General features: G+C 38.4%; 1 protein-coding gene across 1 annotated transcript in view; it reads right to left on the reverse strand.

Moving 5' to 3' along the window:
• LOC125266935 (obscurin-like) overlaps positions 1–25,120 on the reverse strand; it is a 251,851-nt gene that overhangs the window by 9,223 nt on the left and 217,508 nt on the right. Inside the window, 2 exon segments of the mRNA XM_048188075.1 lie at positions 7,528–7,800; positions 20,291–20,560. Coding sequence (XP_048044032.1) covers positions 7,528–7,800; positions 20,291–20,560 — 543 coding nt within the window.

Here is a 25,120-nt window from a genome sequence, read left to right on the forward strand (position 1 = left end):
TGTCAGATTTTAACAACTGTTTTTAATGTCTGTTTGGAAAATAGGAGAGTACCAGATTCATGGAAAGGAGCACTAATTCATCGTATTCCAAAAAAAGACAACATCCCCGATTATCCATCGACATGGAGAGACATATCCCTCCTTCCTACCATCTATAAGGTGTTCATGAAATGCATACTGGCCAGAGTTCTTCCATGGTTGATGAAAGCTGACCTCTTATCCACCAAGCAAAAGGCAAACATCAATAGGAAAGGTATGAATGAGCATGTATTTTGTCTTAAAACTGGGATAGATGACTTTAAGCATGAGTCATGTAGACTGTACACAGTCTTCTTAGACTTTAGAGATGCATTTGTAACTTTACCTCACAATGTCAAGTTCAAATCATTGGAGGAAATACAACTACCTCAACTATTCATTGACATAGTGAAAGATGTATATAGAGGCTCCTTTATTGAAGTAATCTGTGGAGAACAGGTCACTCACCCAACACCACTTCAGATAGGCATTAAAACTGGCTGCCCTTGGAGGGCAATTAATTTTATAATTGCCATCAACCAATGGTTAAAGTGGATGTGTCAATGTGCCCCCCCCTCATGTGATATCTCCTATTCCAGTGCAGGACTATGCAGATGATGTCCAGATCGCTTCTAGAGAAGAAAGTGTAGTTAAAAACGTGCTGGCCAGAACAGATTATTTTCTGAAGTGGTCTGGAGATTAAAGACACAAAATGTGCTGTTCTGTATGAGAGGAGGAGTGGAGGGATTAGGTGGTACCGTTCAAAAACTGATAAATGTCCTGTGTTTACAGTAACAAATCCTATACGTGTATATTCTCTTCATGAGACATACACTTATCTTGGACACAAAATTAATATTGCAGGAGAATGGAAAGAGCAAGTAAACATCATCGTGTCAGAGTTCACATCCAGGTTGGACTTGATTGACAAATGTCCACTGCCTTTGACTATGAAGTTAGAGGCTATTAGACAGAACATCCTCCCTGTTCCCGGAACTAAGGAGACGCAAGGTGCCGCTGGACAGAGAGTCAGAGCCTCACTTCCTTGGCTTCAAAAGAAAATCCAACGGGAAACTTGACACCTACTCTGCTGGTTTTGGTGTCTGGTCAGATTGGCTAGACTTGAATGATCTCTGTGTTCGAACTGGAGTATCACTGGAGTGAGCGAGGTCTGACTCTAGGACTGTGAGAGTCTCAGAGGACATTACTGACCCCCTCACAGGTCTAGGTTTCAGAGGTGGAACACTGAGAACATGTGGCCAGTCGCTCTTATTTCATAACACACAGTGACAAACAGTAACACACATGTTAAAGACCAGACAAAGACAATAGAACCCATTATAATCAGTGAAAGTGATGCTACACTGGACACAACACAACAAAACATCACTTCTGTTATGAAGGACAAATGGACTTGCAATGGTCTGTCATGTAAACAGCTGTTGAGGCATGACTTGATAATGGTCGCATCCAGTTTAAACACAGTGTAACAGCGGTCAGTAGTTCAGATTCTGGTGTGCTGATATTTGTGTGCAGCCCAACTTACCCATCCTTCAAACACATTCTCTGTCATTACACTCACTGCATGTGCAACTGTCAAAACCCATTAATTACATATTACTTAACAATTAGTTAATAATCATGTGCCTCAACAAGTAAAGTCATAACATAATGATACATTTGCAAATCATTAGTTAATGATTAATTCAACCAGACAACTGGAAGTTGCAGTACATGGCTTCAACCCATTGTGTCAATTAACACATTAACTTACACTTTTAGTTAATAAAATATGTTATTAAGGAATTAATGCATTGACACATTTAATTAATAACAATTCATATATTACTTAATATATTAATCATATAGAAACTTTATTATTTTCTGATGCAGTAATCATTAATTAATAGTTTATTTCTTCATGAGTCATATAATTTAACACATGATTATCTGTGCATTAGTTAAGCATGAATTAGTGCATATTAGTGCACCAGTATTGTAAAGTGTTACCAAATAAAAAATATCACAAAAGATTAAAACAATCACAAAAAATGATGAATATAACTGGAGCGTTATTCCCCCCTTTCACCACTAGAGTGTACCACAGTACCACTAGTGAGCAAAGCCGGGAAGAGCTCACTCGCTGCTCAGGCGGAGAACTGGTGCGCATGTGCAGTTTATCCCTGGGTTTTAACCACGATAGACAGAGGATACAGACTTCAATTCACTGTAAAACCTCCTGTGTTCAATGGAGTGCTAATTTCAGTGGCCCAAGGGGAAGCAGCTCAGGTTTTAGAGGAAGAAATATCCTCTTTAACGAGAAAAGGAGTGATAAGAGTGATTCCAACGGAGGAAAGCCAGATGGGCTTCTACTCCCGTTATTTTGTGATTCCCAAACGATGGGGAGGTCTCCGTCCCATTTTAGATTTACGGGTCCTCAACAAACACCTCAGAAAATACAAATTCAAAATGGTTTTGCTCAGAACTTTGTGTCAAAGTATTCGTCAAGAGGATTGGTTCACCTCAATTGGTTCACCTCAGTTTCATTATATCTGGATGATCTGCTCATCTGCGCGCCGTCCCCCCCGCGGCAGGCGGAGAGCGATACATAGACACTATTGACACATCTGGAGAGATTAGGTTTCAAGATAAACCAGACGAAGAGTTGTCTAAATCCTTCACAGGAAATAGTCTACTTGGGTCTCAGGTTGAATTCAGTGATGTTTCGAGTGTCCCTATCAGAGGAACGCATCAAGACATTTCTCAGCTGCCTCTCCCTCTTTCAACGAGGGAGTTTAGTCTCTTTCAGAATGTGCCTTCGACTACTGGGTCTGATGGCCTTACAGTGTCAGTACAGGGCAGGATGCCCTCTGAGTCCTGTTATATTGAGGAAAGTGGTGACAACAGATGCATCTCTCATGGGCTGGGGGGCGGTCTTCAAGGGCAGAACAGTGAGGGGAGTTTGGTCTCCTGCACTGAGAGAGAAGCACATACATTTTCTAGAACTACTGACAGTGTTACTAGTTTTGAGACATTTTGTGCATTTCCTCAAGAATCATCATGTATTGGTCAGGACAGACAATACAACGGTGATAGCCTACATAAATCGACAGGGAGGACGCGTTCTCACAAGCTTCACTTGTTAGCGAAAGACCTGATTATGTGGAGCAGCAGGACCCTCCTGTCATTACGCACGACGCATGTTCCAGGAATAATGAACAGGGGAGCAGATTTACTGTCCAGAGTGAATCCTCTGTACGGGGAGTCGAGACACCACCCAAGTTATGCTCATGGTGTGGCAGAGATTCGGCCAGGCTGCTGTAGATCTCTTTGCATTGCGTGAAGATGCGCAATGTCCCCTGTTGACAGCTTTGGGTGTGGATGCTCTAGCCCACGAGTGGCCAGACGTGTTAATTTATGTGTTAAGTTCCCTCCATTGAGCCTGATCAAGCCGACACTATGGAGGGTTCGGGAACGCAAACATGTAATGATTCTGATTGCGCCATACTGGCCGGGGAGACTTAGGTTACGGAGATTGCGCAACTGCTCTACGACCAGCCATGGCCGTTACCAGCTCGCAGGGATCACCTCTCACAAGCACGAGGGGAAATATTTCACCCCTCCCCTCAGAAACTAACTCTCTGGGCCTGGCCCATGAGAGGCTAAACCTGAATGCAGCTGGGTTACCTCCGAAAGTGACTGAGACAATTCAAAACTCGAGGGCTGCCTCAATGCGTTCTTTATATAATCTCAAATGGAGGGTGTTTGAGGGTTGGTGCGCAGATAGGAACATCATTACTTTCTTGTGTTCAGTTTCGGATGTTCCGTTTTCTACGGTTAAGGTTTATCTGTCCGCTGTCTCGGCATGTCATGTGGGTCTTAACTCGGGTACGATTGGCCAGCACCCTCTCGTCTGTCGATGAGAGGGGCACGTCAGTTACACCCAGTATCGAAGCCGCTGGTCCCGCCCTAGGATTTGTCCGTGGTTCTGAACGTGCTCTCAAAACACCCTTTCGAGCCCATTGATAAAATTGCCTTGAAGCTAGTCACTTTAAAGACGGCTCTGTTACTTTCTCTCACAACAGCAAAAAAGGGTGAGTGAACTACATGCTTTATCAGTTCACTCCTCATGTATGATGTTCGCTCTGGGTGTTCAAAAAGTCACTTTTAGAGCTAACCCTGCGTTTGTACCCAAAGTGTTTTATCACGCTGGTGCAGTTCAATCAGTGGACCTGCTAGCTTTTCATCCACCACCCTTTGCATCACCAGAGGAGGAGAGGTTACACAGTTTATGTCCGGTTCGTACTCTGCATATGTATGTTCAGAGAACCCGCACACTTCGTAAGAGTAATCAGCTATTTGTCTCGTGGGCTGACTCTTATAAAGGAAAGCCTATCTCTCGTCAACGCCTTTCTCACTGGGTGGTGGAGGCTATCATATTATGTTACAATAATGCGAATTTAGAGCCCACAATAGGACTACGAGCACACTCTACTAGAGGCATGGCTACTTCCTGTGCTCTGTTTAGAGTCATCTCTATTCAAGAAATTTGCGTGGCAGCCAGCTGGTCTTCTCCGCACACTTTTGCTCGTTTCTATAGACTGGATGTGACAGAACCCTCTCTGGCCGACTCAGTCCTGGGAGTGAGTAGTCAGGTTGTTTAATGCAGTTTTATTAAAGGGCGAATTTCTCATATTATTCTGTCTTCACCTCCGTCGGGAGCTATGATTCCGATAATTACACAGCCTTTCTCAGCATATCAGCAATACGGGAATTGTCTATATCCCATAGTGAGATACTGAACGAATGTTAGAAAGACAATGTTAGGTAACCCTGGTTCTCTGATAACATGAGGTGAGGTATCTCAAACATTGCCCTCCTTGCCTGTCCTGCACGGAGAAGAGATATTCGGAGAATGATGAAATGGCAGGTAGCTGCGGTTTATATACAGGGAAGCAGGACTCCCTGATCGCTGCAGCGATTGGTCTGCCATGGTTGGCAGACATGGTGTTATTGGTGCTTTTGCAATTGGCCACGCCCAGAGGCGGTCCCATAGTGAGATACCCCACTTCATGTTATCTGAGAACCGGGGTTACGTCAGTAACCTAACGTTTTTATTATATGAATAAAATGTCTTATGAATCATTGAATCATACATCTGAGAGTAACTGAGTCTCCAGTGAACACTGAACTCTGTGGCTCAACAGTCAGAGTTGGTTTGAGAAAATCTGTCAATATAAAATTATTGGGAATTTGGGAGCATGAGTTGTGAAATGTTTTCAACAGATGATCTCATTCTCTCACTGGTAAATTATTAATGTATTTTGATTTCATAGACAATGTAAGAAACATTACAGGGTCAAAAAGGCCAACATAATGGACAATGCAAAAACATAAATGACAATACAGGTTCAAACCCACAATCTTTGTGTTAATAATCTAGAGCTCGACCCACAGTGTCACAGCACCAACATCTACACCAGCAGTCACAGAGACACACCGTTCAACAAAGTGTTGTGCAGCTGCAGCAGTTTACATGAACATTTAAAATGATCTACAGTAGATGATAGTGTTGGATAAACTGGTGTTGTTTCTGACCAGTAGGTGGTGCTGTCACCAAACCTGGCATCTGCTCAGAAAAATGGACAGACAAATCTATATTCAATAAGAATTCAAAGAAAATCTTTGTTTTGAGGATTGGTGGAAAAGAGGTATTTGTTGCACATGATGGATAAGAATGCATGTTTTTGGATTTATAGTGATTTATTTACCAAATTCAATTATAACTGAGAAAAAAGATTATATGAAAGTTATTAGTGTTCCTTTACCAATGATTGATATGTTGAAAGGTACATTTTTATGGTCATTCAGATATTTGATCTTAATTTAGGCAAAATAACTGATATTGGTAAGGAGTGAACACAAATAAGATTATAAGGAATTGTGCAGGAAAGCTATCCTGGTCGTATAAGAAGAGATTATATTTTTCAACATCTCAGTAGGAAATCCGTAATTCAGAAGTGAATTCCTTCCTCCCAACCCCTCCTACCTAAATGTAAAGAAGTGCATTTTAAAATGATGTAAATGATGTATGATATTTATCCAGCTAAGGAATTTATAAGATTGAGATTTAATGTGGATTCAAATACTTGTGTAATAATGACCTGGAAACTCTTAATCATTCATTTTTAAAATGTAATTTGGTTAATACATTTTGTATCACTTTCACTTTTTCACTTTATTATAATGAAAATAATATAATAAAATGTGCTGTTTTTTATTTTTTTTTATTTTATTAACTTGATTATAAAACACTGACTCAGTTCAGTGGAGCTTTTATGCTGCAGTCGACCGCTTCTGCTCTTTTCGTTGTATGAGAGGAAACTCAACGCTGTTTTACATGGTTAAAACAATCATACTAAACACATTTGAGTGTGTTGAAAGTGTTATAATGTTACTCTGTGTGTTCACTCTGTGGCTGCTGTAAGAGACTTGTTGCACACTGCAGTAATCTAGATTGATATTAAAATCTCATAAAACTGGATGACTTGTTGATAAATGACATGCTATTACTTTAAAAATATATTGTATGATGGAGAAGCTCTCTGATTATGTTATTGACAAAGCAGTGTTGTCTCTAAGGCATGGTAAAAACATGGTACTCGAGGTAATTCAAGAAAACAAGCGATTCAAACAATAAGACTGTGTTGAGCAATATAACAATGGTTAGTTTTTTAGATAAATGTATCCAAACAGTTGCTCATCTGTCTAATAAAACATAATATATTAAAGCATCTGGTGTTTCCATGCTTTCTACAAAAGTAAAACTGGAAATCGAGGGGAACGCAGATACTTGGGTAAAGTTGGTTTTATATTTGCACATTCGGACTTCTGATAAATTCAGACTTTCCAATAAATGTGCAATAAATTAATGCTTGCGAATTTTAAGCAGCGACATGATATTGACAACCAACGATTGTCAACTTACAACATTTTTCAGTCGATCAAAATAGGCAAGTATTGTTTTAATGGCATATTTACTTGTGAATGTCCACTGAATGTCCAATGTAGTGTGATTAACAAGGCTATTGAATACGGATGTCCGAATGTGCGAATATAAAACCAACTTTACCCAAGTAATGCGGATATGATGTCATTAACAGGCAACACAATGACACGGTCCGTGTCCTGCTTAAAACTGCTGATTTGTCTGGATTTAAACATTGTTGGAAACGTTTGGGATAATGTAAGTACACAAGTCAACAAAATATATAACTGTTTTAGTGGTTTTAGGATATTTTAATCTAAAAATCTTACATATTGTGCCTTTAAAAGGGTTCAAAGTTATAAACAAAATAAAACTGGAGCCGCATGTTTAGTGCTTTAACCTAAAAATCTGTCAAAATCAACCACTTCTGTGGAGAAACACTTAAAACTGCTCTGAAAAGAAATCACTCATTAATAACATGATAAACTTGTGTGTGTTTATGAAGAGATGATCAAACTCACCTGATACTCTCAGTGTAACTTTATTACTGTGTTTTGATCTGCGTGATCCTCCTCTCTCTGATCCTTCACAGGAGTATTTACCAGCATCAAGCTTAGAAACAGGCCTGAATGTGTGTTCCTGTAGTTCAGTGGAAGCAAAGTCTGAACCTCCTTTATACCAGTAGTAACTCCAGCTAGTGACTCCTTCATCATATATGTCACATCTGAGAGTAACTGAGTCTCCAGTGAACACTGAACTCTGTGGCTCAACAGTCAGAAATGGTTTGGGAGGATCTGTCAATATAAAGTCAGTGAAGCATGAGATGTGAAAGTTTTTCAGCAGATCTCATTCTCTCTCTGGTAAATTATTAGTGCATTTTTATTTCACAGACAATGTAATAGAGCTGCTGGAAACAAGAAACAAACAAGGTGAACATTCAGTCAGCGCAATGCAAAGAGTTAAAGGACAGCAACTGTTCAAAGGTTCAAAGATCACCCTATGTGGGGTTCAGTCATGATCACCAGCTGGAGAGCCCTTGATAGTCACCAGAGGACACTCCACCCCAGACCATTGCCACTCTATCATGGACTACATTTCCCAAAACAGCCGTTACATTCAGCTGTGTCTCATTAATCTTATTAACTCTGTGTGTATAAGCCTGGTTTTCTCAGTCACTCTCTGTGAAGTCTTGTGTGTGTCATCACTGCATTTCTGAGCGCAACATTGTTCATCTGTTTCCCTGGTTTGACCCTTTTCTAGTGATGGGCAGATCGAGGCTTCGTGAAACACTGAAGCAGTTGAAGCAAATGTGGCGTAGTTGAAATTTCGAGCTGTTTTGAAACGTTTTGAAACAGTGATCACGTAATGAAGCCTCGTTTACTGAAATCACGTGACTTTGGCAGTTTGACACACACTCCGAATCACTGATTCGAAACAAAAGATTCACAAAGCTTCGAAGCTTCATGAAGCAGTGTGTTGAAATCGCCCATCACTACCCTTTGTTCTCTGGATTTGCCCTGTTTCTCTGTCTCTTGGTCTGCCTGAGTTCCTGTCCTGATATCTGTTTGGACTGTTTATGAACTGCAGAAACAGATGTGTCAAAAAACAACACACATGGCTGTGTTGACAGCATTTGACACATGTTACAGCATTTGACACATGTTGTGTAGGATTTTAACACTCAATGTGTAGTTTTAAAAAAAACTGCCTTGGACAGATTGACACAATAAATGTGTTATCTCCTGGGCGGGCAGTTTGTGTTCATGGAAATAAAAACAATACATATATTTCATATGGTAGCACATAAAAAGCTCTATGAATAATGAATAATCATTTATAAAAATAAATTATATATATATATATATATATATATATATATATATATATATATATATATATATATATAAATATTAACGGCTGTTTTTGTCGGCCAATCACGTCACGCCTCGTGTCTTTTCAAACTGCGGCGGATCGCGCAGTGTTGCCAACTTAAGCCGAGTTCAGACTGCACGATTTTAGCCCCGATTTTGGCTCGCCGACAGGTTTTGAGAAATCGCCGACAAATGCCCGAAATCACAGGCAAATCGGTGCTCGTTCACGCCAGTGACAATCATGCAGTGTTCATGAGCAAAGACGCGATCTGAGAGAATCGCCGACGAGTCGCCGACACCCGTGAGATATTTGGCATGCTAAATATCTGGACCTGTCGGAGATTCAAAATCCTGCTGTGTGAAAAGTGTTCTGACTGAAAACTACATCGGCGATGACCGACAGCCAATGAGAGAGCAAGATACAGAGTAGCGGTGAGTTTGGGGAGGAGTTACAGACCACTATAGGCTTGTTTGAGATGCGCCTAGCCTCGCCTAAAGTTCAGTCGAGAGAAGGCGGCTGCAGTTAGGGGAGGAGTGAAAAAAGTGCAGGCAAGACGAACAGTTCTCTGTTCTCGTAGTGGATCAGAACCTACGAGATCAAAGGCGGATATCGCGGGATTCACACTCGTGCGCTGTGTTGCTGATAAACTGGATGTAATTTAAGTTCTGTTGCTTTTATATGAAAATAAACATAATGAACAATACACCCAAAGTACTTGTTATTTATTTCCATTCGAAAGATGTGTATCAATAATTTTTACTTTAATTATAGACATGTTTTTATATATATTTTTTTATAAATGACAACGTTCGCATAACCCATAGAGAGATCACTCAGAGAGTTTGGGAATATTCACACATTATTTTTACACATAAAAACATGATATTAGAGTTTTAAAATCAAACATTTTAAATCAGATCAATACATCACGGTTGTTTAAACCAATAATCTTATTGACGACACAGCTTAAAGCTTATTGGTTTAAACAACCGTGATGTATTGATCTGATTTAATTTGATTATTGATTTCTAATATCATGTTTTTATGTGTAAAAATAATGTGTGAATATTCCCAAACTCTCTGACACAATGATCTCTCTGGGTTATGCGAACGTTGTCATTTATAAAAAAAAAATATAAAAACATGTCTATAATTAAAGTAAAAATGATTGATACACACATCTTTCGAATGGAAATAAATAACAAGTACTTTGGGTGTATTGTTCATTATGTTTATTTTCATATAAAAGCAACAGAACTTAAATTACATCCAGTTTATCAGCAACACAGCGCACGAGTGTGAATCCCGCGATATCCGCCTTTGATCTCGTAGGTTCTGATCCACTACGAGAACAGAGAACTGTTCGTCTTGCCTGCACTTTTTTCACTCCTCCCCTAACTGCAGCCGCCTTCTCTCGACTGAACTTTAGGCGAGGCTAGGCGCATCTCAAACAAGCCTAAACTTTAAGCTGTGTCGTCAGCAAGTCGTTTCCCATCATGCTTTTGGTCAGCGCAGTCGGTGGAGAGCAACTGCGCTCGACTGCAGAATCCGACATGTTCCGCCTCGCACTCGCGAGAGGTTTTTGACACACGTCGGCATGACATCAGAACAAGGCGGCCCACCCTCGGACACATTTCTAACCGGCATGCATCTCGCGGTGATCACCGGTGATCGGTTCTGCGCAGAATTTGCTCATCTCAAACAAGCCTAATATCAGCAAGCATGGCTTCATTCACATAAACAATTCTATCAAACAGAAACAAAGCACAAACATTTGCTTGACCATCCGCAACAGCAGCACATTGAAAAGTTATGTATTTAGTTCCAACTGTCGTTGCAGAACACACAATCCACAGTCTCCCCAACCATTTCCTTCTCCATATTCTTCTTTTCTTTTTCTTGTTTTCGCTGCAAATCAGCGCACAGACAATTCATATTTCAAGCTTCTTGCGGACTACTATTTTTAATAATAATCCCACCGTGTGTCTCAATCAGCTTCCTAGTTCAGTAGTCAGGGCACTGATCAGGGTATTAGCCGCATTCACTTTCATTATATACTGATTCACGACCTAGGGAACTAGGGAGCTGATTGAAACGCAGGACCAGTCTCACGTGAGAACTCCGGTCTTGAACGCGTGATATCGCGTTGTTTCCTTGTCACGTCTCGCGTGTGTTTGGTTGTGAAACGTAGTTTGCGTGCCAGACAGAGTTGTCGGCGATTCTTCCTATTGTAAAGTCATGCAGTTTGAAACCTTCTATCGCCGATCCATCGTGCAGTTTGAACACAGCAGCGACTGAATGCTGGCCAAGATAGTCATGCAGTGTGAAAAGAACAGTGACCCGACTGCTTTGAAAATCGTGCAGTCTGAACTCGGCATTAGCGAATTTGTCGCTAGATTTAGCGACTTTTCAGACCCCTTTAGCGACTATTTTTCAAAAAAGCGCCTAGCGACAAATCTAGCGACTTTTTGGACACACCTCAGTAACTTTCCAAATGTCGCCAGCACCGTCCTGTGAGCGCGAGGTCTTGCTTTCCCGCTGCCGTCACCATAGACATCATATATGGCCGTCACACCTCTCTCAGCGTCTACTCTGTTCATTGAGTGGCTGAGAGGAGCAGCAACACATTCAGTGCACGGCATCTGACAGACGTGAATGAGCGAGCTACACGAGCACACAGTGTTGCCACGGACTAAACACTATTTCTGATTCTCCTTTGTTTTATATTTAAAGAATTAATTTTACCGTTTTGATTTCCATTTTTGTCGTGTGCTTATCAATATTACTCACTATCACAGAGTCTTAGTTCATCCAGTTTTCGAACTCTCTTAATTCATGTAATTTACATATATAAAAAATGTAGTCATTCACTATATCATACTCGTTCTGTAATTGTGGAGGAGAGCACAGTGCAGGATACGGAGGATGTTTAGTAAGGAAGAATGCAGTGAAAGTACAAAATGTCAGAGTGGCAGAAGGAATAACATACGCTGAGGCTATAAAGAAAGTAAAACAAGCACCCAAAGTAATTGAAACAAGGACAACAGCATCACAAAAAAAAACAGTGATGAAAGAGCAAAGTATAGAGAACGAAGTGATTGTTGATAAAGTTTCATTCGTGGCATTCATAGCAGAAGTGGTGAATTGTTCCGCCCAAACTGAAAGTAGGACAGAGAGAATTAAAATCATTATCAGAGCTGCTGAAAAGTACTTGGAGTTAGAGGATGTTACAGTAGATATGATAAATGAAAGGCTCAAGATGCAAACCGTAATCAGTCAGGCAGAAAACAGTCAAACATGTGGTGGTACATAATGGTGCTAACAATATTGCAATGGAATGCAAGAAGTTTAATTGCTAATGGACAAGAATTCAAAAAATTTATAACAAATCAAGGAAATAGTCCGGACATTATATGTGTTCAAGAAACGTGGCTTAAACCTCAATTAAATTTTTTAATTCATGGATACGCTACAATCAGAAGAGATAGGAATAAAGGAAATGGTGGTGGGGTAGCAACATTTATTAAACAAGATATTGGGTATAGGAAAGTAGAGGTAAATGGGGAGCAAGAGGTTGTAGTGGTGGAAATATGGGAAGGTGTACAGAGTATTAGAATAATTAACTTTTATAATCCATGTGACAGGTTAAGCAAGGACAAGCTAGAACAAATAGGAGGAAATGGAAGTAACAAAGTGGTGTGGTGTGGTGATTTTAATGCACACAGCACATTATGGGGGAGTACAAACACAGATAATAATGGATTAATAGTAGAAGACATGTTAGATTGGGGAAGATTAGTGTGTATCAATGACGGAAGCTATACAAGAGTTGATTTGTCTCAAGGAAAATATTCAATGTTAGACTTGACTATAGTCTCTGAATGTTTAGCTGGAAAATGTGATTGGAAAGTATTAAACCAAAGTACAGTTGGTAGTGATCATTTTCCCATCAGCAGTACAATTGGTTTAGATATAGTAGAAATTGTGATAAAAAGAGTGCCTAGGTGGAAATTTAAATCAGCCAAATGGGACAAATTTAAGGAGTTATGTCATAACAGAATGTCAGAATTTAATAAGTTTATGGAAGATGTAGAGGATTTTAATTATAAGATATGTGAAGTTCTTCAAAGCACTGCTAAAGAAGTAATAGGTAAGAAGAAGGCTGGTATGAGGAAGAAAGCCGTCCCATGGTGGAATGAGGAGTGCAGTGAGGCCATTAGTAAAAGGAATAAAGCACTTAAGAGAGTAAGAAGATCATTTAATTATAATGATTTTATTAATTATAAAAAAGCACAGGCTGTAGTGAGGAGAGTAATACGAACATCTAAGAGAAATTATTGGAGGGAATTTTGCAGCAATATTGGGGAAGATATTGAAATTAATGAAGTTTGGAGTATGATAAGGAAAATGGGAGGAAAGCAAAGAAATAGCAACATTCCTGTCTTAGTATATAATGATAAATTAGTAATATCAGACAGCGAAAAAGCGGAGGTTCTAGCAGAAACATTTACTAAAGTGCACAGTAGCTCAAATTTGTCAGATGATATGAGAAGGTATAGGGAACATATCTTGAGTAAGAACCCTCAACTATTGGAAGAAAAAAGACCATCTGGATGTACTTTAGATTCAGAGTTTACTCTGTATGAGCTGAAGAAAGCACTTGCAGGGGTTAAACAAACTTCACCAGGAAGAGATGATATCTGTTATGAGATGGTAAAACATCTTTCAGAGACATCATTAAGTATAATTTTAAGTTTCTTTAATAAGGTGTGGGAGTCAGGGAAGTTACCAGCTGACTGGAAGCATGGTGTTATAGTGCCAATCGCAAAACCAGGTAAGGAGCATAGTCAACCAAATAATTACAGGCCCATTGCATTAACTTCAAACCTTTGCAAACTTATGGAACGTATGGTAATGAGCAGATTGGTATATATCATTGAGAAGAAAAAACTTTTTTCACCATATCAAAGTGGTTTCCGGAAAGGGCGAAACACAATGGACTCTGTGATATGTTTGGAAGCTGAAATTAGAAAGGCTCAAGTAAACAAGGAAGTGTTAGTAGGAGCATTTTTCGATGTTGAAAAAGCTTACGACATGATGTGGAAAGAGGGACTTTTAATAAAATTAGAAAGAATGGAAATAAAAGGAAGAATGTATAATTGGATCAAGAATTTCTTGTTTAAAAGAACTATACAAGTTAGGGTGGGGTCTGAATTGTCTCAGATATATCAAATAGAGAATGGAACACCTCAAGGAAGTGTTAGCAGTCCTATTCTGTTTAATCTAATGATTAATGATATTTTTAATCAGATAGACATGGGGATAGGAAGGTCTTTGTATGCAGATGACGGGGCGCTGTGGAAAAGGGGCCGAAATGTGGGACATGTGGAGAAGTGTATGCAGAAAGCTGTTGAAAAAGTAGAAAGTTGGGCTAATGAATGGGGCTTCCGTTTCTCTATAGCAAAAACTCAGGTGATCTGTTTTACAAAAAGAAAAATCAGTCCAATAATGAATATTAAAATGTATGGTCAGCAATTGGAGCAGGTGTCAGTAATCAGATTTTTGGGAATGTGGATGGATTCAAAATTGAATTTTAGAGTTCATATTCAGAAGTTGGTAGACAAAGGTAAAAAAGCAATAAATGTAATGAGATGTTTGTCAGGAGTTGAATGGGGAGCTTGTCGTCAATCTCTTAAAAGGATTTATTGTGCTCTAATAAGAGCAAATATTGATTATGGCAGTATGGTGTATAGTTCTGCATCTAAATCACAACTGTTAAAGATCGAGGCTATTCAATCACAAGCTATGCGAATATGTTGTGGAGCAATAAGATCTTCTCCAATAACAGCAGTACAAGTAGAGATGGGTGAAATGCCTCAAGAAATTCGAAGGCTCAAATTAAAGATGAGATACTGGATTAATGTAAAGGGACACTTGGATAGTCATCCAGTTAAGAAAGTTCTGAAGGATTGCTGGGAATATGAGTGTAAAAAACTGTTAAGTTTTGGATGGACTGCTAATGAGGAGGCACAGAATATGGGAATTAGTGACATCAATATTGCTCCTTCTGTGGCAACTTCAGCAATTCCTCCTTGGTTTTTCCCTATGCCAGTAGTTGACATTCAGTTGTATAAAGAAAAGCATGAAGAAAGAGTTATGTTAACAAATATAGCAGTGCAGAAATACATTGAACAATCATATTATAACATATTACAAATATATACGGATGGCTCTAAAGATCCTGAATTTGGAACAACAGCATCTGCAGTCTATATTCCCCTATTCAATGTTAAAATATCTAAAAGAATATCAGATCATGTATCTGTTTTTACTACAGAGATAATTGCAATATTTTTAGCACTCCAGTGGATAGAAGAAGTACAGCCAACTAGAATAGTAATTTGTACAGACTCCCTTTCAGTTTTAAATAGCCTTTTAAGTGGAATATCAATAGCGAGACAAGATATGATATTGGAAGTGATGCAGAGTCTATTCAGAATAAGACAATCTGGAATTATGGTAAATTTCTTGTGGGTTCCATCACATGTGGGTGTGGAAGGAAATGAGGAAGCAGACCATCTGGCTAAACAGGCTTTGAAACATGCACAAATTGACATTAAAGTATCAATGAGTAAAGCAGAAGTAAAAGGGTTAATTGCAAATGAAATAAGAAAGAAATGGCAGAAGGAGTGGGATAGTGGAATAAAAGGTAGACACTTTTATCATATTCAAGAGAAAGTAGGGCTAGAAAGAAGAAAATTTGGCAACAGGAAAGAAGATGTTTTAATGTCAAGAATGCGTCTTGGACATTGTTCATTAAATCAGGGTCTGTATAAAATGGGAAAACATGAAAATGGAAATTGTGATAAATGTGGTAAAGCAGAATCAGTAGAGCATGTTCTTATAGAGTGTGATGCATATGAAGGAGCAAGATTTAAATTAATTCAAGTTTTAAGATCTTTTGGTATAAATAATTTGTCTCTTCAGGTTCTGTTAGGAAATTATTCAAAACAGTCTAGGATATTTCATGAGTTAATTATTTTCTTAAAACAAACAAGATTGATCGATAGAATTTAGGATACAGTTGTAACAATTTTTTTTTTTTTTTTTTTTTTTTTTAATTATTGTTTCAAACTTCCCAACCATTATGCGCTCCACACTCCTATCCAGTAGGTGGCGGGAATGCACCATTTAAGTTGGTCTGCCAACCGCCATTAACTCCAGAAGAAGAAGAAGAAGAAGAAGCTACTTTCCTTTGAAAATAGTTGGCAACACTGGGATCGCGTTCTTTTCACTCCGGCCGGTTTGAGGGGAATCGCGATGCTTTTGACCCATCCGTAAGTTACAGTAGATCATACTTGTTAAAATGCGTAGTGCTGAAAAAAAAAAAAATCGATCATGGAAATAGTTAGCTAACAAATGCGTCGTTAATTAGTTGGAGAGTGGCGACGTGCATCGAGCAGTGTAGCGTTAGTGAAATGCACCAGATCATTATAAACACCTAAAAGAGTGAATTATAAGTGAAAGATTTAACACGGAGCGTTTGCTTTGCTGCATCAGGTTTGTTCACAGTGCCTGTGATGTTTTTTGAGGTTGATCAAGTGAAATGTTGTTCTCATCGCATTCTACAATATGAATTTTCTTCAAGGACGTTGTTAGATTAACACTAAACTTATTTTCAAGAATTGGTTGACAGAGATGAAGGTTTGACCAATTTCACGTCAAGCACAGGAGCCCTACCACAAATGCTGGAGAGTCCCTTCAAATCCAGGTATTTTGTGTTTGTACAGTAAATGCATTGTTAATGTGAGGATATTTTAGGTGACTTTTTTGAGCAATATAATTTGCAATCCATGTGCTGTCTGTCTGTCTGTCTGTCTATCTTAGGCCTTGACTGTTGTCAGCTGGCCTTTAAATTTCTCATGATATACTAACTTGCAGCTTACTACATCATCTGACTGATTGATAGATATTAGAAATGAATGTATTTTGTTGAGATCAATACTTTGTTCTTCAATTCTTTGTTGTTTGATTTAATCAGCAGTGGAGATGAACATCGAAGGGGACTCCCACAATGACTGAAATCTTTGAGTGCTAATGCTGCTCGGATATGCTGGGTGTGGTAGGTCTCATTGCATTTCAGTCTTTACTCATTTTCTTCTTTTACATAAAGGGATAGTTCAACCAAAAATCATTTACTCGCCCTCATACTGTTCCAAACCTGTGTGAGTTTCTTCTGCTGAACACACAAGAAGACGTTCTTAAAAACGTTGGTAACAGGACACTTGATGCTATCCATTGACTTCCATACAGTAGTTTTATATATTTTTTTTTCCCAACTATGGAAGTCAAAGGCTACCATCAACTGTCTGGTTACCAGCATTCTTTAAAAATATCCTTTATGTTCAGCAGAAGAAAGAAACTCGCACAGGTTTGGAACATGAGGGTGAGTAACAACAACATTTTAATTTTTTGGTGTCATATCCCTTTAAGATATTTTAATAGACAATACAAAAGTTCTGATTTTGTTAGTAACACTGATATATTTTGAAAATGTTTCCTCTTTTAAGCTCGATATTGAGCTTGGATAAATAACAGATGGAAAGACTGAGAAGTTGAAAGCTGAATCTACCCTGGAAAGGAGTAATTTTCTCTTTTAGAGGGGATGGAGATGCTATGTAAGTAAAGACACTTACACACACATCTCTATCTGCATTTAATTTATTATAACAAATATTCATTAATATGACTTGACGTGAAGGAGGACAGATGCAGGTAATTGTACATGTCGATCTCTGACTGTTTAGGTTTCTTTAGTGCAAATCTATGGAGCTGCTGTAAATAATCACAATGGTACACAAAGTCTTAATAAAAAAACAAAAACCCTCTTCACTCTTACTAACTTATTTAACCTTAAAAACACATGCATTGAGTGTAAAATGAGGAGGGTTTAGTCTTAAAAAAATAAATAAACTTAATGGTTCCAGCAGTTATTACGTTTATTTATTCAAGTTTATATTTATCCTCTGCCGCTGGCTTGTCAGTGATATTGTGGTTATCACAACAGCCCTATTTAGGCTGCTCTCAATCCTACACTTAAACATTTGTTGTATCTCTAATCTGTTTTCATTAATTTTCTGATTAAAAAGTGCTACACAATGATTGTTGTTCTTGCATAACTTCTGCCACTGTTGCCTGGAAGTCGATTCAGTGTTAAATCTGAAATTTCATTCTGTGGGATTACAAATTTGTACTATGTTATATCTAGGTTCCAATATAATAGTATATGAACTGAAAATTTTATGTATTGTGTTTTACATTTTGAGGTAAAGATAATGACATTCTAAGGCAGGCAGCTCAGGTGTGTGTGACATAAACCTTTTGCCTTCATGCTCTTCCTGACCATTTGGCATGACAAAATTAGATTTAAAACACACATTTAGATGGTTAAAACAATCATACTAAATACATTTGAGTGTGTTGAAAGTGTTATAATGTTACAGCGTTGCCTTTGTCTCTATGATAATGTAAAGGTATGGGCGATACTGTCAGACTGATTGGATTAGCACCTATGCATTTGAATGACACATTTATGCTGATTAGATCATGGCTGGGGAATGTAGGGAATGGGCTGATTCCTGTACTGCATTTGCATGCTTTGTTTAGATTGTCCACACCTCTACTCCATGTATCCCTCCCCCTTGAATCTATATGAACTACCAAGTACACTGCAGCCTTAGTCAGACTTGGATGACTACAGCGACACACGGCACGTTTCTCAATAAAGAGTAACTTCTGCTTAAAAGATATCCCAACGTCTCCTGGTCTCTGCTTCGACGAGGAAAAAAGTTTCCAACAATTCCTTCAATTTAATTTTGTACCGGTAAGTTTTACATGGACTGTTATTTTTGTAATGATGTCTTGATGCATTATAAACTCCTAAAATGTTTTTTTAACTCTAAGCTTGGAGCCAGTATTGCATCCCTCTGCAGCAGATTTGAGACCGCATTAAAGACCAGACCACAGTCGATCTACATTGGGAGTTTGAAGAGCACAACATGACAGTACATCATTGTGAGGATTGACAGAGTAATCATTCCTGTGGAATAAGTGATATTGGTAAGGAGTGAACACAAATAAGATTATAAGGAATTGTGCAGGAAAGCTATCCTGGTCGTATAAGAAGAGATTATATTTTCCAACATCTCAGTAGGAAATCGGTAATTCAGAAGTGAATTCCTTCCTCCCAACCCCTCCTACCTAAATGTAAAGAAGTGCATTTTAAAATGATGTATGATATTTATCCAGCTAAGGAATTTATAAGATTGAGATTTAACGTGGATTCAAATACTTATGTAATAATGACCTTGAAACTCTTAATCATTCATTTTAAAAATGTAATTTGGTTAATACATTTTGTATCACTTTCACTTTTTCACTTTATTATGATGAAAATAATATAATATAATAAAATGTGCTGTTTTTTATTATATGAAAAGTTTCTTGATTATAAAACACTGACTCAGTTCAGTGGAGCTTTTATGCTGCAGTCGACCGCTTCTGCTCTTTTCGTTGTATGAGAGGAAACTCAACGCTGTTTTACATGGTTAAAACAATCATACTAAACACATTTGAGTGTGTTGAAAGTGTTATAATGTTACTCTGTGTGTTCACTCTGTGGCTGCTGTAAGAGACTTGTTGCACACTGCAGTAATCTAGATCGATTTTAAAATCTCATAAAACTGGATGAGTTGTGTTGATAAATGACATGCTATTACTTTAAAAATATATTGTATGATGGAGAAAGCTCTCTGATTATGTTATTGACAAAGCAGTGTTGTCTCTAAGGCATGGTAAAAACATGGTACTCGAGGTAATTCAAGAAAACAAGTGATTCAAACAATAAGACTGTGTTGAGCAATATAACAATGGTTAGTTTTTTAGATAAATGTATCCAAACAGTTGCTCATCAGTCTAATAAAACATAATGTATTAAAGCATCTGGTGTTTCAATGGTTTCTACAAAAGTAAAACTGGAAATCGAGGGGAACGCGGATATGATGTCATTAACAGGCAACACAATGACACGGTCCGTGTCCTGCTTAAAACTGCTGATTTGACTGGATTTAAACATTGTTGGAAACATTTGGGATAATGTAAGTACACAAGTCAACAAAATATATAACATTGTTTTAGGATATTTTAATCTAAAAATCTTACATATTGTGCCTTTAAAAGGGTTCAAAGTTATAAACAAAAGAAAACTGGAGCCGCATGTTTAGTGCTTTAACCTAAAAATCTGTCAAAATCAACCACTTCTGAGGAGAAACACTTAAAACTGCTTTGAAAAGAAATCACTCATTAATAACATGATAAACTTGTGTGTGTTTATGAAGAGATGATCAAACTCACCTGATACTGTCAGTGTAACTTCATCACTGCGTTGTGATCTGCGTGATCCTCCAGTCACTCCATAACAGGAGTATTTACCAGCATCAAGCTTAGAAACAGGCCTGAATGTGTGTTCCTGTTGTTCATTGGAAGTAAAGTCTGAAACTCCTTTATACCAGTAGTAACTCCAGCTAGTGACTCCATCATCATATATGTCACATCTGAGAGTAACTTTGTCTCCAGTGAACACTGAACTCTGTGGCTCAACAGTCAGAAATGGTTTGGGAGGATCTGTCAATATAAAATCAGTGAAGCATGAGATGTGAAAGTTTTTCAGTAGATCTCATTCTCTCTCTGGTAAATTATTAGTGCATTTTTATTTTACAGACAATGTAATAGAGCTGCTGGAAACAAGAAACAAACAAGGTGAACATTCAGTCAGCGCAATGCAAAGAGTTAAAGGACAGCAACTGTTCAAAGGTTCAAAGATCACCCTATGTGGGGTTCAGTCATGATCACCAGCTGGAGTGCCCTTGATAGTCACCAGAGGACACTCCACCCCAGACCATTGCCACTCTATCATGGACTACATTTCCCAAAACAGCCGTTACATTCAGCTGTGTCTCATTAATCTTGTTAACTCTGTGTATAAGCCTGGTTTACTCAGTCACTCTCTGTGAAGTCTTGTGTGTGTCATCACTGCATTTCTGAGCACAACATTGTTCATCTGTTTCCCTGTTTTGACCCTTTTCTAGTGATGGGCAGATCGAGGTTTCGTGAAACACTGAAGCAGTTGAAGCAAATGTGCCGTAGTTGAAATTTCGAGCTGCTTTGAAACGTTTCGAAACAGTGATCACATAATGAAGCCTTGTTTACTGAAATCACGTGACTTTGGCAGTTTGACACACGCTCCGAATCACTGATTCGAAACAAAAGATTCATAAAGCTTCGAAGCTTCATGAATCAGTGTTTTGAAATCGCCCATCACTACCCTTTGTTCTCTGGATTTGCCCTGTTTCTCTGTCTCTTGGTCTGCCTGAGTTCCTGTCCTGATATCTGTTTGGACTGTTTATGAACTGCAGAAACAGATGTGTCAAGAAACAACACACATGGCTGTGTTGACAGCATTTGACACATGTTGTGTAGGATTTTAACACTCAATGTGTAGTTTTAAAAAAACTGCCTTGGACAGATTGACACAATAAATGTGTTATCTCCTGGGCGGGCAGTTTGTGTTCATGGAAATAAAAACAATACATATATTTCATATGGTAGCACATAAAAAGCTCTATGAATAATGAATAATCATTTATAAAAATAAATTACATATATAAATATTAAGGGCTGTTTTTGTCGGCCAATCACGTCACGCCTCGTGTCTTTTCAAACTGCGGCGGATCGCGCTCTTTTCACTCAGTTCCATCTGTAACCCCCATACTGCAGTTACAAGCAGTCAGCACTGCTATAGGTCCTGAAGACATAGAAAGAATTGCTGAGAATTTGCCATCAGTGCAGATAAATTTTTCTGAGTTTAGGACAGAGTTGTCCAGAAAAATGAAGCTCTATGATATGTCCCTAGCTGAAGTCACACAGCTAATGTCACAAATCCTGAAAGAGTCAGAATTCAATGATTTTGAAAGTGCTGTAAATAATTCTGAGTTTCAGCATTCCAGCAAAGGTGAATTGAGAGAAGGACTTCTGAGAGTGTTACAGAACCTTGTTGGACCAAAGGTGGACTGGTCAAAGATCACTAGTTGTGTACAGAAGAAGGATGAAACTGTAAGTGAGTACACTGAAAGATTTTGTCAGTCAGTGGCAGCATACAGTGGAATAGCTGACACTCCAGAGAAGGTGTTAGGGGGTAATGGACCACTGGTCCGCATATGGTTTGATGGGCTTTCATCAGAATACAGAAATGCATTGCCTTTCTTAGACCTCACATGGTCCAATGGAACCCTGCAAAACAACTTGAATAGGTTAGCTATTTGGGAAAGAGACTCAGATGTCAAGACAAGAGTAAAGATTGCAGCAGCATCCTTTAAGGTCAACACAGAGAATCGACAGAAACGTAAATGTCCTAAGAGAGAAGGCAGTTATCATTACTGTGGTAAACCTGGACATTGGATGAAAGAGTGTAGGAAAAACAAAAAGACATTTAAAGAAATGAACAGCTTTACTCAGCTCCTACTCAGTCTACTTGCTACATTGAAACTGCCCCTCCCCTCTTCTCCAAACTCTTGGAGCAGCAGCTTGCTGACATGCTAACCATTTGGGCTGTGAGTGCTTAATATCCCCAGTCATTTACAAGAAAGCTGAAAGACTCATTCTGAACAAAAGAAAGTTGACTGTCACTTCCACCATTTGGGGACACAGGTTAAGTACACTCACAGCCTTAAATGTTATGCTACAGCACACTCCATTCACTTGTCCATCCTCTATGGGTTATGATGTCTGCTATGACTGATGTTTCATTGGAAGATGGAGATGTAGCACAATAAAGTTTGCAATTTAATTACAGGGAGAGAATAGGACACACAAACCAGTGAGGAGCCCAGGGAAGAACCGAAGTGCATAAGGCCTCGGGGGCCAACCCTGGTGTGAAGACTTCCTCATAGGTTTCCCCCTCTCTCAGTTTATCCCCACCTTACTGGTCTATTGGTGTCAAATTGATTAAGACTAGGTTAAGAAAAAGAAGGACAAAACCACTATACGATCACTAGAAGTTTATGATGATCAGAGTTAGACAGAAAAACTATACGATCATCAGAGGTCTAACGTACTAAAGTCTATGCATGAATACTGCTGGTCTGCTGTCTCTTTGTTTTCTTGTGTGCAGGTATGTGTATATGCCATGACGTCTCATTAGCAGCACCTGGTGTAAAGCATCACCTCAGATTGATGACGGAGTCATCTGAGCAACTCGGAGTTGCACAATGACAAAGAATCATCTTGGGACAAACATGGAAATGGACTCTACCGGGAACAGACTCCACAGCTATTCAGGCGCCATGGACTTTTAGGACTTCCACGCTTATGCTACATGTTTTTTTTTCTGTGTCATCATGTAGTTTATACAACATGTTACCACCCTGCGTTGTATATGTGTGTCAACAGTATACTCAAGTTAAAGAACAACACTTATGTAAATGTTGGAGACGACATAGATGTATGTGCCTGTAACTGTTACAAATGCATGACTGGAAGATGGGACTTATGTTAACAAACATAGGTTACAGAAGGGATTTAAGAAGAAATTTTAAATTTGTATTATGTGAGAGTTATTAGAACTCTCAAAGGGGGAACTGTGGGATTACAAATTTGTACTATGTTATATCTAGGTTCCAATATAATAGTATATGAACTGAAATTTTATGTATATTGTGTTTTACATTTTGAGGTAAAGATAATGACATTCTAAGGCAGGCAGCTCAGGTGTGTGTGACATAAACCTTTTGCCTTCATGCTCTTCCTGACCATTTGGCATGACAAAATTAGATTTAAAACACACATTTAGATGGTTAAAACAATCATACTAAATACATTTGAGTGTGTTGAAAGTGTTATAATGTTACAGCGTTGCCTTTGTCTCTATGATAATGTAAAGGTATGGGCGATACTGTCAGACTGATTGGATTAGCACCTATGCATTTGAATGACACATTTATGCTGATTAGATCATGGCTGGGGAATGTAGGGAATGGGCTGATTCCTGTACTGCATTTGCATGCTTTGTTTAGATTGTCCACACCTCTACTCCATGTATCCCTCCCCCTTGAATCTATATGAACTACCAAGTACACTGCAGCCTTAGTCAGACTTGGATGACTACAGCGACACACGGCACGTTTCTCAATAAAGAGTAACTTCTGCTTAAAAGATATCCCAACGTCTCCTGGTCTCTGCTTCGACGAGGAAAATAGTTTCCACTAATTCCTTCAATTTAATTTTGTACCGGTAAGTTTTACATGGACTGTTATTTTTGTAATGATGTCTTGATGCATTATAAACTCCTAAAATGTTTTTTTAACTCTAAGCTTGGAGCCAGTATTGCATCCCTCTGCAGCAGATTTGAGACCGCATTAAAGACCAGACCACAGTCGATCTACATTGGGAGTTTGAAGAGCACAACATGACAGTACATCATTGTGAGGATTGACAGAGTAATCATTCCTGTGGAATAAGTGATATTGGTAAGGAGTGAACACAAATAAGATTATAAGGAATTGTGCAGGAAAGCTATCCTGGTCGTATAAGAAGAGATTATATTTTCCAACATCTCAGTAGGAAATCGGTAATTCAGAAGTGAATTCCTTCCTCCCAACCCCTCCTACCTAAATGTAAAGAAGTGCATTTTAAAATGATGTATGATATTTATCCAGCTAAGGAATTTATAAGATTGAGATTTAACGTGGATTCAAATACTTATGTAATAATGACCTTGAAACTCTTAATCATTCATTTTAAAAATGTAATTTGGTTAATACATTTTGTATCACTTTCACTTTTTCACTTTATTATGATGAAAATAATTTAATATAATAAAATGTGCTGATTTTTATTATATGAAAAGTTTCTTGATTATAAAACACTGACTCAGTTCAGTGGAGCTTTTATGCTGCAGTCGACCGCTTCTGCTCTTTTCGTTGTATGAGAGGAAACTCAACGCTGTTTTACATGGTTAAAACAATCATACTAAACACATTTGAGTGTGTTGAAAGTGTTATAATGTTACTCTGTGTGTTCACTCTGTGGCTGCTGTAAGAGACTTGTTGCACACTGCAGTAATCTAGATCGATTTTAAAATCTCATAAAACTGGATGAGTTGTGTTGATAAATGACATGTTATTAATT

Source organism: Megalobrama amblycephala, linkage group LG1 (assembly GCF_018812025.1).
Source record: "Megalobrama amblycephala isolate DHTTF-2021 linkage group LG1, ASM1881202v1, whole genome shotgun sequence".
Taxonomy (NCBI): domain Eukaryota; kingdom Metazoa; phylum Chordata; class Actinopteri; order Cypriniformes; family Xenocyprididae; genus Megalobrama; species Megalobrama amblycephala.